Raw genomic sequence first — 15,305 nt, forward strand, 5'->3', positions numbered from 1 at the left:
CATCCCGAAATAACTCCGCCCATTTCACTTGTAAGTTGTAACCGTGACTTCTCATCGCCTCTTCATCTCAGTTCTTTACTTGTTATCATTTTTCTTTTTGTATTGTTACGTCCTGACGAAATGTTTGTTTACATTAGTTCACATTCACATTGACAAGGGAGCTTGTTGCTCCTGCTAGGAAAGACACGTGAATAAGTGTGTATTTGTAATCGTTCAACAAACATAAATAATGACAACACCACTGGCGCGAGGAATGCATTGTGCGCCAGTGAAGAGAATGTATACCACTGGACGCTGTGATTAGGATGAATAAAAGTATTAATCGTATCAAAGCTTTGATGATTATAATCGCTCCCCACACACACACACATACTTAATTAAGCAACATATTTTTTTCGGGGTTTCTTTTCTTTTGGGCGGAGAAACATATCGAAGTAAAATCCACTGAATGACAATTAGCAATCCTTTCACTTGACCATATAATCAAATTTAAGGAGATGAAAAATGGTTCTCGCGTCCATCCTGTGAGCCACTTTTGACTGCTGTGAGGAGAGACCTTTGCAACTGCTAAATGACTTCACGAGCAATAAAACAATAAGAAAAGCAATCATCACTTTTATTATCGCCATCATTTTCGTCATTACCATCAAATTACCCCAAGTTTCATATAATGTCTGGGGAGTCAAAACGCTTCCGCCAAAGGGAAATAAAAAGCCACGGGAGTAAACAAAAAAGGTGGCAAACAAGTCATGGAAAGGACGAACAGATCAGGCAGGGGGACAGGGACAGTCAGGTTGGTATTCTCAGACCCTTCCGCCTCTCGCATCAACTATTTCCAAAGGCCAAAAACGAGATCAACTGGGTTCTCAAGAGTAGTTTTTATAGATTCATGGTACAGAAGAAGGGTCAAACTGCCACCAGGGTCATTAAACTACCCCTGGAAATGCCCAAAACTCCTATGAAAACCGTGTCAAATTTGAGGTTTGGGGCGCCGAAATGTTTGAGCAAGACGATTTTTTTTTTTTACAGAAAAGGAGACAGCTCAAGGGCACAAAAAAAGGAAACAATAATAAAAAAAAAAGCCCGCTACTCGCTGCTCCTAAAAAAAAAAAAAAAAAATCAAAAGAGGGGGCCGAAAGAGAGGTCAATTTCGGGAGGAGAGGTGTCCTGAGCTTGGTGTACAGTCATTTGCATACACTCTACCCTTTTCCTTAGTCTATCTTCGTCTGCCATTAAACAAGCATATAAAAAACAAGAGGAAACACTCATACTCACACACACCCTTCCTCTCATTTTTCCTTTACTCCTCTCATATCCTGAAAAAATCATCATCTCTCACCTTTCCCTTATTCCTCACACACCCTAAAAGATCATAGGGAGCCTGGAAGAAGCGTTTAGGTCAATACAAGGCAGCTCCTGTGATCCTTACCCCACCCAACCTCACTGTCGATGAACTTTAACCTCTTCCTGAATGTATCCATCGTATTAATATGAATAGTTTGACATATATCCTTTCCTTATCCATCTATTCTTGGACACACCCTACCCCTCACCCTTTACCTATGTGTCCCTTATCCTTGGACACACATCCTATCCGTCACCCTTTCCTTATCCCTCCTTATCCTTAGTCAAACACCCTATTCCTCATCTTTTCCTTTTTTCCTCTCTTATTCTTGAACACACACCCCACACTTCATCCTTTCCCTATCCTTCCCTTATCGTTAAACCCACACTTATCCCTCATCCTCCTTATTCTTAGTAATCCGCGGTAAGCACCCAGCCGCGGTACGCATTCAGCAACTCCTCTTCACTGGTGGTCAACGTCACTCGCCAGGCTAAGAGGTGCGCCCCGATTTGGCTCAGCTGCTGCGGGGACATCCGTGACTCGGCGCCTCCCTTCGCTGCCTCCGCCATCTCACGCAGCCGCTGCATGATAACTTCTTGCTGTGTGAGGTTGGCAGCGTGCAGTGTTGTCTGGGGCGGCGCAGTGGATGTTGATGTCCCTCTTACGTGCTAGTGTTAAGGTAGGAACATGCTTATTCGGTGCCTACATTCTTATTTCTTTCGTTTTATGCATGTATATTGGGAAGTCATTTGGGTTATCTAATGCTTTTCTCCTTTTGACTTAACGGTTGGGCTTGCTACTGTTTCCATGACTTACTTCTATCTTGTACCGTAATTCGTTATTTTGCCGTCACTATGGACTACGTAATGTTAGGGTGTTCTTTCACTGTCCAATGAATTCACAACGTAATGCCGGTAATCAAAGAAAAACCCATGCAACTGCTACGATACAAACTGCTTCATCAGGCCCATAAATCGCTGTTTAACCAATTCTCGCTTAATCTAAACCTTCACATCTCTCTTTATATACATGCAGCTTTGGTATCATTGTTCTTTATTGAGCTTATAAGGGACAATATGACCACCTTACCTGCTGAGGTTTAAAGGACTCCTGGGCGTGGCGTGTGGCGTTGAGAGCCGCGGCGAGGCGAGGCGTGAGTACCCTTGGACCCTGAACCGCCATCTTGGATCCTGCAACGAGTAAGGACAGTCTTCAGAGTAAGAAAGAAATATAAAACCTGACTGGCTAATTTGTCTATGCCTGCCGTCTGCGTGTATTAAACTGAGGAACTACAACATAACTTCATTAACATAGTGAAATTTGGCTCACATTTCAATAGAGAGAAAATTTATGAATAGTGAAAGTTAGAAGCCAAAAGAGAAGTGCTTCATGCTTATTGAGGCGAAATATCTTGACTCTACAGTGAAAGCTTGAAGTCTGAAGGGAAGTATCGCTTTACACGTTTAAGAATATCCAGGTAAGATTGCAAGCTGCGGCGACGTGGCAATGCGCTACTTGGAGGCGCAGAGGACACTGAAGGCGAAGAAGCAACACGAGCATACCGTCCCATAGATAACCACACTATCGGTAGGAGTCCTTGACAGTTCTTAAACTCACTGGAAAACCACATTACTCAGGCTAACAAGATAACACCGGGCTCAGTAACCTGGACAAATAAATAAATAGTAGCGGGCTTTTATTTCCACATTTGTTACCTTTTTTTATGCCCTTGAGCTGACTCCTCTGCTGTAAAAAAATAAATAAATAAATAAATAAATAAATAAATAGCACGCCGGGGGTATACAAATAAGGTCCCCGATAAACAATAAACAACACCAGAACAACTATGGAACTTACACCATACAACTATACACTCCTATATTGTCTTTCCTTCTCCCCCACCTGTACCTTCACCACTAACAAACTTCCTTTTATTACTATACCCTTGATAAACAACTAAAAAAAAAAAAAAACTGGAGGAGCCTGGGAAGATTGACGGTGGAAGCCTAACCCGGATGTCACTGAGCTTGGTAGACAGTGCATACATTTTACCTTTTTCTTGGTCTTTCTAAGTCTGCCATAAAACAAGAAAGGAAAACGAGGAGACCGACAAGAGTCACGAGTTGATGGGGTCTTTCTTATCTGCCTCAAGCTCAAGGGCCAATGAGACGGAGATGAGCACAGAAGCCACGCGTAGCTTAACCTATGTCCCCAACTTTACTATCAATGAGAGAGAGAGAGAGAGAGAGAGAGAGAGAGAGAGAGAGAGAGACTTGAATTAAAATACCAGACATAACAGCTCGAGGTCATTTCGCATCCCATATAAGCAATTAAAGACCCACAAAATGTCCGCATCAAACATTTTTCATAAACGAGACTTTCATTATGGAGTTGAAATGCATACACTGATTAATTAAACGTTTTTGGGGGGATTTGAAGGGAGATTAAATTCTTATACATGTACTACTTTTTTTATTTTTTTACTGAGGAGGCAAATCCAACAATACCCCTACAAGGATGCAGTTCGTCCAACCTAAGAGTACAACAGAAAAAAAAAGGTCTATCACAATGAGTGGCAGAGATATCACGGTGGGAAGAGGAGGGATAGGGGGGTTGAAGGGGGGAGCAGAGGGGGAGCGGGGATGAGGGCGAAAGAGGGCGGGGGGCGGAGCAGGAGGTCAAGCACTGCACTGCTCTCGAGAGGTTCAGAGGAGAGGAGCAGAGAAAGTGGACCCTGGAGATACGTTTTTTTTTTTTTTCTTTTCTTTTTGCTTACCACTACAAACTGGTTATGGCTGAAAGAAAAATCGAAAAAAGAATGAAAGGAAGAGAGGAAGAAACAGGTTAACCGGGCGGAGTGTTAATAGTCTACTGTATTGTGACTTATCGTGGTATTCTCTTGAAGTAGCACCAATTAACATTTCACCATAAGCGGGGAACATCATAACTTCTCTCCATCCAATATTGACCTCCCTTTTGGCCGGGACTCATATATACTTTTTTTCCCTATACTTTTGCCCTTGAGATGAGTCCTATACTATACAGAAAAAGCAAGTATCACTAACGAATCCGAGTGCACCAACATCCCAAATTGACGTATCTATCGGCCACTCCTCTAACTCTTTTTAGGAGCAGTGAGTAGCGGGCTTTTTTTTCACATTTGTTTCCTTTTTTATGCCCTTGAACTGACTCCTCTGCTGTAAAAACAAACAAACAAACAAACAAACCCACCAACATACGTACAACCTGAAGATCAAACATTCTGAAATACCAACCCTCAGCATACACTAAAAAATCGGCATACACCCTAAAAAATCGGCATACACCCTAAAAAATCGGCATACACCCTAAAATATCGGCATACACACAAAAAATTCGGCATACACACAAAAAATTCGGCATTCACTAAAATATTGGCACACTAAAAAATCGGCATAAACACCCAGGAAAAAAGATATATTACACTAAGTTGGAAAGGCCGAATGCGTTAAAAAAAAGCCCCACTATCAAAAAACTGTAATCTTATCTCCTCGTCACTCGGGCTGGGAAAGTTTAGAAGATTGTCAAGATATGTCGAAGTGAGGAGAATGGCGTCTCAAGGTTAGTGCGTGTTTCTGTTGGTTGTGTTTCTCTCTCTCTCTCTCTCTCTCTCTCTCTCTCTCTCTCTCTGACAAACCAATTTCTGAGTTTTTCCGTTTTTGTTTTTAATTCCTTTTTTGGGGGGGTTCTTTTATATACTTTTTTCATTTATTTTTTATCTTCTTTGCCTTTATTCTTATTTTATTTGTTTTCTTTTTCCCTTCCTTTTATTCTTTCTCTCATTCTTTCTCTCTATCAATCTATCTATTTATCTGATTTCAACTTGCGGGTATAATTTATCTGCATACTTATCGTGGAATTCATTTTTATGCTGATATTAAAGTCGGTGTTCTCAGACGTGTCCGCCTCTCGCATAGAATATTTCCAAACGCCGAAGAGGAGACAAATCGCGTTCTCTTCAGCTATTTTTACTTTCACGGTGTAAGAGGCTTTATCAAACTATTATCAGGGACATAAAACTACCCGTGGAGAGGCCCACAACACCAAAGAAAGCCTTGTCTAATGTGTGTGTGTGTGTGTGTGTGTGTGTGTGTGTGTGTGTGTGTGTGATTGCCTAACGAAATGTTTAAGAATATGGCCCTAAGGTTACTGATCTATAGCTACAAGTGCCTTCAATATAACTTAGAAGGCACAGAGGGTACATATACGGGTAGGCTGGATTGGAGGGCTTAAAGGAAAGGAAACCCAGAGATATAGAGAACTGGAGGACATTAATAAAGGAAGGGAAATGCAAAGATATTGTAGGAGTGCACGTGATGGAGTTCAGAGGATGAGGTGACAAAAGACAGATTTATCCCTTTATCACTCCTTCCGTTATCAGGTAGGGGAGAGGGAGGGTGAGAAGGGCCTTTGGAGTAACCTGGAATTCCCCCTCTACGCCTCGAAGCACCACCACAACCCTAACCCTCCAAAATTATATAAATGTAGCTTCTAGACCCGTTTTTTGGAGCAGCGAGTAGCGGGCTTTTTTTTTTATTATTGTTTCCTTTTTTGTGTGCCCTTGAGCTGTCTCCTTTGTTGTAAAAAAAAAAATTTCAGACCCTTTCGGCTCCTACAATAGAAAGTTTGTTAGGCCGTTTAAATATCTATATTGAAGAGAACTTAGAATTATAAGACTTACTTGGGTTGGAGACATGTTATTGATATACTGAAATCGAGGTGGTTTATTTTTTTGTGGGATTTTTTAAAGTTCGTATACATTTTTTTTTCCTTGTCTCTCCTCTTTCCTTTCGTCTAAATTAACCACCCTCCTTCAGCGGTCCAATCCAGTGATATTCCTCCGCTTTATAATGTAATGTTCACCAAGCTATTTATTTTCTTGTTATATACATTTAATAATCTTTACCCCTTCACTTGCATTCTTTCCCGCGTAGACATAATTTATTTTTTTCCCTTGAGCTTCCTCGTTTACTATAAAAATTCACACACACACACACACACACACACACTAAGGTACTCAGTCCATCATCTAAGACATCCATCGCGGTGTATGGGCCACAACTCATCTTTCTGTGGGCAAGAAGGATGGCAACGGACGCTTCCAAGATTATCCCTCAGACAAGCAAAATTATACGACAAGGCTTTCATGGGAGTTTGAGGCATTTCCAGGGGTAGTTTTAAGCCCCTGCTGGTAGTCTGACCCTTCCTCTGTCCCATGAACCCAATAAATACACTCGTTAGAACCCAAGAATTCCCCTCAGACAACCACAATTATACAAGGCTTTCGTGGGAGTTTGAGGCATTTCCAGGGGTAGTTGTAAGACCCTGCTGGTAGTCTGACCCTTCCTATGTCCCATGAACCCAATAAATACACTCGTTAGAACGCGATTGGTATAGTTTTCGGCCTTTGGAGAGTTGATGTAAGGGGAGGAAGCGTCTGAGGATAGCGACCATTCCCACGCTTCCCATCAGCCCTTCCTTACCCGGCTGACATTCATTGGATGCAGCTCGCCGCAATCTATCTATCTATCTGTCTATCTGCGGTGATGAGGAGGTGAATGGCTAGGTAGTATTTTTTATTTATTTTCCTTTTCTGCGCCCTAGCCTTTCTCTCTTGGCACCCTATTTCCATCTGGCCCCCCCCCTCTCTCTCTCTCTCTCTCTCTCTCTCTCTCTCTCTCTCTCTCTCTCTCTCTGTATGACTTTTTATTTTACATCTAGGGAGGCAGATCAAGGGCAAAAACAAAGTGAAACAAACAAACAAAACAAAAAATGAAGGTAGCCAATAAATAAATAAATAAATAAATAAATAAATAAATAAACAGCACAGAAGTCTTGATCCCTTTCTCTTGGGTCTATCTATCTATCTGTCTCTATCTATCTTTGCACTTTGTTATTGAGCTGCTGACTTCCAATCTCTTAAAACAAATAATTTCTTAACTAGTTTCTATCGTAATATATATTTTTTTCGTATGCAAACACAAACACAAAATATATCCCTTACAAGTCACCCTACACTACCGTCGCACTGGAAATCACCTTGGGAAAAAGAAGAGCTAAAAAAAGAAAAAAATGCATATACAACACTTGCAATATGCTATGTCATTCCTATATAATGACAAAAGCGTATAAGTGTTCTGATAAGAAAAATATCATTGGTGTAAGGAAATTGTAAGGAGAATGTGTTATGAGGAAAATATTTTCATGCACGAATTTTATGTAAAAGGAATATGTACACAGAATATTGCCATCTCTTAACTTAACATTATCATTATTCACTACAGAGAAGAGGAAGGGAAACGATGGTTAAAATAAAAGATAACTAAAATATAAGGTTATAACTATTTTGTTCTTACGAGGAGTGGCAGACATGCGGCAACTGATCACCACTAACCCACTAATATACCTTGGGAGGGTGACTACTGATATATTATTGCACACACAGAATGTTATGGGACACACACACACACACACACACACACACACACACACACACACACTCATACATCGTCGTCGTAGTCGTCTTCGTTGATCAGGATGGTCGGAAGCATCTCCCGTCTGTCCAGCTGAAAGGCGAAGTCACTCGGTTACTCTAAATTCATGCAACGTCCCGCTAACTCACAGATCAAAGGTGTGTGTGAATGACTCAATACAAACACTACCAATACATCCATAGACCAGCTACATGATGCAAGGTAGAACTAATTTAGCTTATGATTGCATGCACAGAAATACGTGAATTCATAAGTGGTTATATAGACTACTTAAATTACCAGTACTTATTACTTGTGCATGCATCGATAAACTACTTGACTGACTTACTGAATAAAGGCATGTGAATTACTAAACACAAAACATTACCAATACGTGAATAGACCAGCTACATGGGTTTTCGGATTATTGCACGGTAAAACTAACTTAGAACATAAGAACATAAGAACGCAGGAGTCTACAAGAGGCCGGTAGGCCTGTACTAGGCAGCTCCTTTGACCCTAAGCTCCCGTGTATCTAACCCCACCTAATATCGCTGTCCATGAATTTATCTAGTCTATTTTTGAATGTGACAATTGTATTGGCACTCACCACGTGACTGCTAAGCCCATTCCACTCATCCACCACCCTGTTAGTAAACCAATTTTTGCCTATGTCCCTGTTGAATCTGAATTTATCCAGTTTAAACCCATTACTTCGTGTCCTACCCGGTTCTCTTACCAACAAAACCTTATGAATGTCTCCCTTATTAAAGCCCTTCATCCATTTATAAACCTCGATCATGTCTCCACGCACCCTTCGCCTTTCTAGAGAATGCAAGTTTAACTGTTTGAGTCTTTCCTCGTATGGCAAGTTTCTCAACCCCTGAATCATCTTAGTCATCCTCCTCTGCACCAATTCTAACATTTTGATATCCTTTCTATAGTAAGGTGACCAGAACTGAACCGCATAGTCAAGATGAGGTCTAACTAATGCTAAATATAGTTTGAGGAAGACTTTGGGGCTTCTGTTGCTTACGCTCCTAGAAATAAATCCCAGCACCCTATTAGCTCGATTTCTAGCTTGAATGCATTGTGCCCTTGGACGGAGATCAGAGCTCACTAAGACCCCTAAATCCCTCTCGCACCCAGACTTGCTTATGAGAGTGTCATTTAAGCAATAGTTATGTGAGGGGTTGTTCCTACCTACACTCAGAATACTGCACTTCCCTACATTGAACTCCATCTGCCATTTATCCGCCCAGTCATACAATCTGTTCAGTTCACCTTGCAGAATACTAGCGTCCTGATCCGACTCAATTACTCTACCGATCTTGGTATCATCTGCAAATTTACTAACATCACTACTAATTCCTGTATCTAAGTCACTGATATAAATAATAAACAAAAGTGGACCTAACACCGAACCTTGTGGGACCCCACTTAGCTTATGATTGTATGAAGAGAAATACATGACTGACCTACTGAATAAAGGCATGTGAATTACTAAACACAAAACATTACCAATACGTGAAAAGACCAGCTACATGGGTTTTCCGACTAGTGCACGATTAAACTAACTTAGCTTATGATTGTATGAAGAGAAATATGTTTATTCATTAATGGATAGATACACTACTTAAAATACCATTACTTGAACATGCATTGATAAACTACATGACTGATCAGTTAATGCAAGGTAAGATTTTGTGCGTATAAACTTGCATGCTGACACAAATACATACGGAAATGAATAGTTAAACATACACATATACGCACATTTGACCTCTCTTTCGACCACCTCTTTGGATTATTTTTAGGAGCAGCGAGTAGCGGGCTTTTTTTTTATTATTATTGTTTCCTTTTTTTTTGCCCTTGAGCTGTCTCCTTTGTTGTAAAGAAAAAAAAAACATACATATATACACAAAACGCAAATTACTCCAGTACTCACATATTTCACGTAGGTTCTGACCACCCCGAGGAAGAGGATCGACAGGGCGACGATGCAGGCGAAGATGACGATGGGGAATCCGACAAGATGATCGCTCTTCGCCAGGTACACGGCGATCCAGATGAACAGGAACACCGAGATGACCAGGCAGGACGCGGACCACCACCACCACGCCATGATGTATCTCTTGCTCTCCTGTTGGGGCCATGAAGAAGGGGACGATTAGGGAAGATGAGATAGAGGAGGTGAACATGAAGAAGGGGGCATTGAAGGTAGGTGAGGTGGCGGAGGTGAACATGGAGAAGGGGGGATAATGGGGCAAAACAAAACAGGAGAGGGATAATGGTACAAAACAAAACAGGAGAGGAATAATGGTGCAAAACAAAACACTAAAGGAGACCAAGGATTAATATTAAAGTATATATAAAAAAAAGACAAGGGAGAAGAGAAAAAAACGGCGTATATATGAAGAAAAGTATGTTTCGTCGAGGAGAGAAAAAAAGTAAAGAAGGAAACAGACGGAATGCGAAAAGGAGATGAGGGAAAAAGGAAGAGGTAACTAAAGACATACACAAAGAAAATCAGGTTTCGTCAAGGAGAGAAAAAAGTAAAGAAGGAAATAGAGGGAATGCGAAAAGGAGATGAGGGAAAAAAGGAAAAGGTAACCACACACACACACACACACACACACACACACACACACACACACACACACAAAGAAAATCAGGTTTCGTCTAGGAGAAAAAAAATAATGAAGAAAAAAAAGGAGGAAAGTGAACACCAGAGTAGGTAAAGAGGCAGAACTAAGTGCACAGGGAGGAAAAGATGACGTAGGGAAGAAGCAAGGATGCCGGAGGGACAGAAGCAGCTCGTTTAGTGACCTTGATGACGCCGTAAAGCAGCAGGATGGAGAAGACCAGGTCGAAGCTCCTCGTGATCACCTCTATCGCCACCGCCACCACCTCCTGAGGGTCCTTGTCATCCCCGGTTGCCTCGTAGTGCACTGCGTCGCGTGTGGATGGGACAAAAATAGTTTCGTTTAGTCGGCGCAACATCTGTGGTCATATGCCGGAGAGAGACAGAAGGGGAAGGAATTATAGGAAAAGGGAAGAGACCCCAGGAGACGGAACACAACCCCCGATTTACACCTGGTACCCATTCACTGCTGGGTGGACAGGGGCGTAGGGTATCGGAAAAGCCACCCAAGTTTTTCCACTCCGCCCAGGAATCGAACCCGGGCTCTCCCGATTGTGAGCAGAGTGTGCTAACCACTGCACAATGAAGCCCCCGAGTGTGGACGGGAAGGTCAAGGGATCGTTAGTAAGCAGTAGAGGCGGAAGATCACCCACATGCTGTCCGGATCTTCAATCAACCTTAACTTCAGCGACTTCAGTCAAGAGGATCACCGGGGGGCAGTATGGGCCAAGCAAGAGTGATACATTACGTCAATCACTATAAAAAAAATTAGCCTGCGCCACTAGCGGGCTGGGGCCGTCCATAAGGCTCCTCAAGAAAGTCTACAGGCCTTACAGGCAGCACAAAAAAAAAACTCCTACCGAAGATAACCTTACTGGAGATAACTTGTACATATAAAAATACATGTTATGGTGGAATGGAAAAATCAAAAACTGTGTCAGTGTTTTTGTTTAATATAAGAAAGAAGAAGTAAAGGTCTCTGTAAATCTATCTACAAGGGCAGCATACGATAATAAGGATGGGAAAATGACAAAAAGTGGCAATGACCGACACAAGGGAAACATAACGGTACATCATCTAAGCATTATTGTTCTCCATCGGATTTCAAACAGTAAGACAGAAGAAGGAAGTGTGGAGAGCAGTAATTAAATAACGCACGGGATAAAGACTGCTTCGGGTCGGCCTTCCGTCAGCAAGATGGAAGAGATAGGAATGACATTGCAATCGGGTGAACGAATATATACAGAAGAAATAACCAAAATCAGTGTTGCTAGTCAAGGGTGTTGCTATAACTTAAAGGTATGGCGGCAATAAGTTTACAACACGAATACAACCTTTACCTGTCGGGGTCACGGCCAGACTTACCTGAGGTCAAGGCGAGCCGCCACGCCACTAGGCCGAGGACCAGGCAGTCATGGAGCTGTGGGGAGACACGGCCGGGGGGTGAACCTCAACAAGTGACCTCAGAAAGAATTGGAACTATTAATGATAACAGGCATGAGGTGAGTTTTGTCAAGTGACCTCAGAAAGAAAGGAAATATTAATAACACGGGAATGAGGTGAGTTTTGTTAAGTGACCTCACTAAGCATTGGAACTATTAATGGTAACACGGGCATGGGGTGAGCCTCAACAAGTGACCTCACAAAGAATTGGAACTATTAATGATAACAGGCATGAGGTGAGTTTTGTCAAGTGACCTCAGAAAGAAAGGAAATATTAATAACACGGGCATGAGAAGAGTTTTGTTAAGTGATCTCACAAAGCATTGGAACTATTAATGGTCACACGGGCATGGGATGAGCCTCAACAAGTGACCTCACAAAGCATTGGAACTATTAATGGTAACACGGGCATGGGGTGAGCCTCAACAAGTGACCTCACAAAGCATTGGAACTATTAATGGTAACACGGGCATGGGGTGAGCCTCAACAAGTGACCTCATGAAGAATTGGACTATTAATTACAACTCTGACCTCACAAAGCATTGGAACTATTAATGGTAACACGGGCATGGGGTGAGCCTCAACAAGTGACCTCATGAAGAATTGGACTATTAATGATAACAGGCATGGGGTGAGTTTTGTTAAGTGACCTCAGAAAGCATTGGAACTACTAATAACACGAGCATGGGGTAAGTTTTGTCAAGTGACCTTATGAAACTTTTGGATCTATTAATGACGTTCTTGGTCGCTGTTTTCTCTGAGTTGGCTGTAGTATACTTTTTTTACAGTATGGGAAGCAGCTCAAGGGCGAAAATGAATAAAAACAAAAAAGACAGCCACAAAAAGCCTTAATGACGTTCTTGGTCGCTGTTTAATGACGTTCTTGGTCGCTTTTGGAAGCAGCTCAAGGGCGAAAATGAATAAAAACAAAAAAGACAGCCACAAAAAGCCTTAATGACGTTCTTGGTCGCTGTTTTCTTTGAGTTGGCTGTAATTTACTCTTTTTACAGTGAAGGAAGCAGCTCAAGGGCAAAAATGAATAAAAACAAAAAAGACAGCCACAAAAAGCCCCTATAAGGAGGACTTCTACATAATGACACTTACGATAAAGACAACAGGAAATATCAAGCTAATTATTTTTTACAGTAAAGGAAGCAGCTCAAGGCCAAAAAAATAAGCAATAATGAGAAAAAGGCCCACTAAACGCCGTCCCTATAAAAAAAGAGTTCAGGGGAGGGGCCAAAAGAGAGGTCAATTTCATACTGCATACTGGATAACACGTAGAAAACTAGACTAAACACACGTACCAATATTAACTAACAGCTACTTACTTACTATGACTTATACGCCCGTGAAGAAATGGAAAACATGTATTATTGTGTTGAATTTTTCCTCATAATACAGACAAGAACACATTGAACTTTAGGGTCACCATATATAAATGCAGCAGGCAAAATTAATTCACTTACAAGGTCAAAACAACATTGCCTTTCTGCTACAACTTTTAGGGAGGAGAAAAAATAATGTAAATAAATAGTAAAGTAAATAAATAATAAAGTAAAAAATAAAGTTAAAAAAAAGTAAAAAAAACAAAACAAAAAGTAGAAAACAAGTAAAGTAAGTAAGAAATTAAATTAGGACACATTTGAGAGAGAGAGAGAGAGAGAGAGAGAGAGAGAGAGAGAGAGAGAGAGAGAGAGAGAGAGAGATAGAGAGAGAGAGAGAGAGAGAGAGAGAGAGAGAGAGAGAGAGAGAGAGAGAGAGAGAGAGAGAGAGAGAGAGAGAGAGAGAGAGAGAGAGAGAGAGAGAGAGAGAGAATCAGCCGGCCATAGAGATAAGGCGAACAGCACACAAGGACCAGCAGGGCCTCACCAGTTCTACTCCCGCGATGACCACGACGCCCGCCCTCAGGCACACGGGTCCGCAGGTCATGCAGTTGCGACACATCCTGCGGGGAGAGGCGGAGTAAGACGCGCAGGTCAAATTTATACTGCTGCTATTACTACTTCTACTTCTACTCCTCCTCCTCCTACTACTACTACTACTACTACAGCAACATCAACAGCAAGAACAATGATGATGATAAATAATGAGTAGCGGTTGCAGTAGTAGAAGTAGTAGAAGTATATAGTAGTAGTAGTAGTAGTAGTAGTAGTAGTAGATGAATCATTAGCAGCACCTTCAGAACTGGTACTCGTGGCAAAAATGTAGATAAATAATAAAGTAAAAAATAAAGTAAAAAAGTAAAAAGTAAAAATAAATAAAAAATAAATAAAAATCAGTAAGCAGTGGTTGTAGTAGAGGTTAGAGACTTAATACTTAACTTTGATAGAGAAAACAACACGAAAACACAACCAATAAGAGAGAATACACACAATTTTATACTTTGCAGACTTGGTTCACTTCCTTTACCACTAGACGGGGGATACTAAGCTAAAAGGGAAAACTATCATACCTTACCTTCCGATCCTTTAAGTTATCTTCTATTTCAGGTAAAGGCGGCACTACAAGCCTCCACAGTAACAGGGCCACACAACAACCTCTCTAACCCTTCATTGGCGTTTACTTGATCCTTAAAAACTTACTCCTTTTAAAAAACAAACGTCCACTCTTTGACGCACACACACTACCTTGCCTCTCTGCCCTCCACAACCTCACTTGAGCGACGTAATCAGCTATGAGGCCCATGTAGTCTTATCAGGCTTGTCTTATCTGCGTCTATCGTCTATCATTTTTACAAGCGCACCTGTCTTGCCTGAGCGATAAGAGGGTTTAAGGCGCCCCTGCAATGGTCCGCTTTTTGGGATTCGTCCTGTGTATTGCGAGGGGGCCAGGACGTTATGGTTTGGTCCAGCAATTTAGAACTTAGGGAATTCATTCGTGGTTGGTGTTCGTGTCTCCATTAGTAAAGTGATGTTAGTAGTTCGTTTAGAAATTAGTAGAGACTGTTTACTACTACTGTACGGACTGATATTTGTATAGTTATCGGTACTACTAATAATAATGCTACTACTACTACTACTACTACTACTACTACTACTGCTACTACTACTACCATCAACACATACTACTTCTAATAGCTACTACTCACCGTGACCAACAGCAGAGGCCACGTTTTCCATACACCCCCTAACCCCTTTTTTTAACAGAGAAAGAACGGACACAATAGATTCAAATGCTTTATTCATTGAGAAAGAGTTTATGACAATAAACATTATTCTTTTTATCTGCACAGACATAAAAGTATACATTATTCATTTATGTATGACTGGTTTTATTTATGGTTATCGTGAAATGAACCGAAACTGATAAAAAATAAATATTCGAGACGCCAAGCGGAAGAGGCAGGTGAGAAACAGAC

The 15,305-nt window shown here is 41.3% G+C and overlaps 2 protein-coding genes and 1 long non-coding RNA gene across 7 annotated transcripts in view; 1 reads left to right on the plus strand and 2 right to left on the minus strand.

Annotated features, from left to right (window-relative positions):
- Positions 1-1,256, plus strand: part of LOC126997564 (uncharacterized) — a 2,212-nt gene extending 956 nt beyond the window's left edge. Inside the window, exon 3 of the mRNA XM_050858733.1 lies at positions 1-1,256. This exon is cut by the window's left edge and continues 285 nt beyond it. The gene's annotated coding sequence lies outside the window, so the exon portion shown is untranslated.
- On the minus strand, positions 601-14,643 carry LOC126997561 (uncharacterized). Of its 5 annotated transcripts, none has more exons than XR_007752190.1 (8): positions 14,405-14,568; positions 13,817-13,892; positions 11,867-11,921; positions 10,687-10,808; positions 9,806-10,000; positions 2,805-7,950; positions 2,435-2,535; positions 601-2,013 (listed from the first exon to the last, which is right to left on the minus strand). XR_007752190.1 is itself a non-coding variant. In XM_050858730.1 (8 exons), the coding sequence occupies exons 2-8, from the start codon at positions 13,889-13,891 to the stop codon at positions 2,007-2,009; spliced, it is 615 nt and encodes a 204-aa protein (XP_050714687.1). In that variant the 5' UTR covers position 13,892; positions 14,575-14,643; the 3' UTR covers positions 601-2,006. The 5 variants fall into 5 exon arrangements, 3 of the variants coding, with proteins under 3 accessions (XP_050714687.1, XP_050714686.1, XP_050714688.1); XR_007752191.1 differs by having other exon boundaries at positions 2,767-7,950; XM_050858730.1 differs by lacking the exon at positions 14,405-14,568 and adding an exon at positions 14,575-14,643 and having other exon boundaries at positions 7,891-7,950.
- Positions 11,928-12,811, minus strand: LOC126997566 (uncharacterized). The gene is made up of 3 exons (XR_007752193.1): positions 12,476-12,811; positions 12,318-12,439; positions 11,928-12,140 (listed from the first exon to the last, which is right to left on the minus strand). It is a non-coding gene; the product is annotated as an uncharacterized LOC126997566 (long non-coding RNA).
- Positions 14,644-15,305: the final 662 nt, after the last annotated feature.

The sequence above is a fragment of the Eriocheir sinensis genome, chromosome 12 (genome assembly GCF_024679095.1).
Source record: "Eriocheir sinensis breed Jianghai 21 chromosome 12, ASM2467909v1, whole genome shotgun sequence".
Taxonomy (NCBI): Eukaryota; Metazoa; Arthropoda; class Malacostraca; order Decapoda; family Varunidae; genus Eriocheir; species Eriocheir sinensis.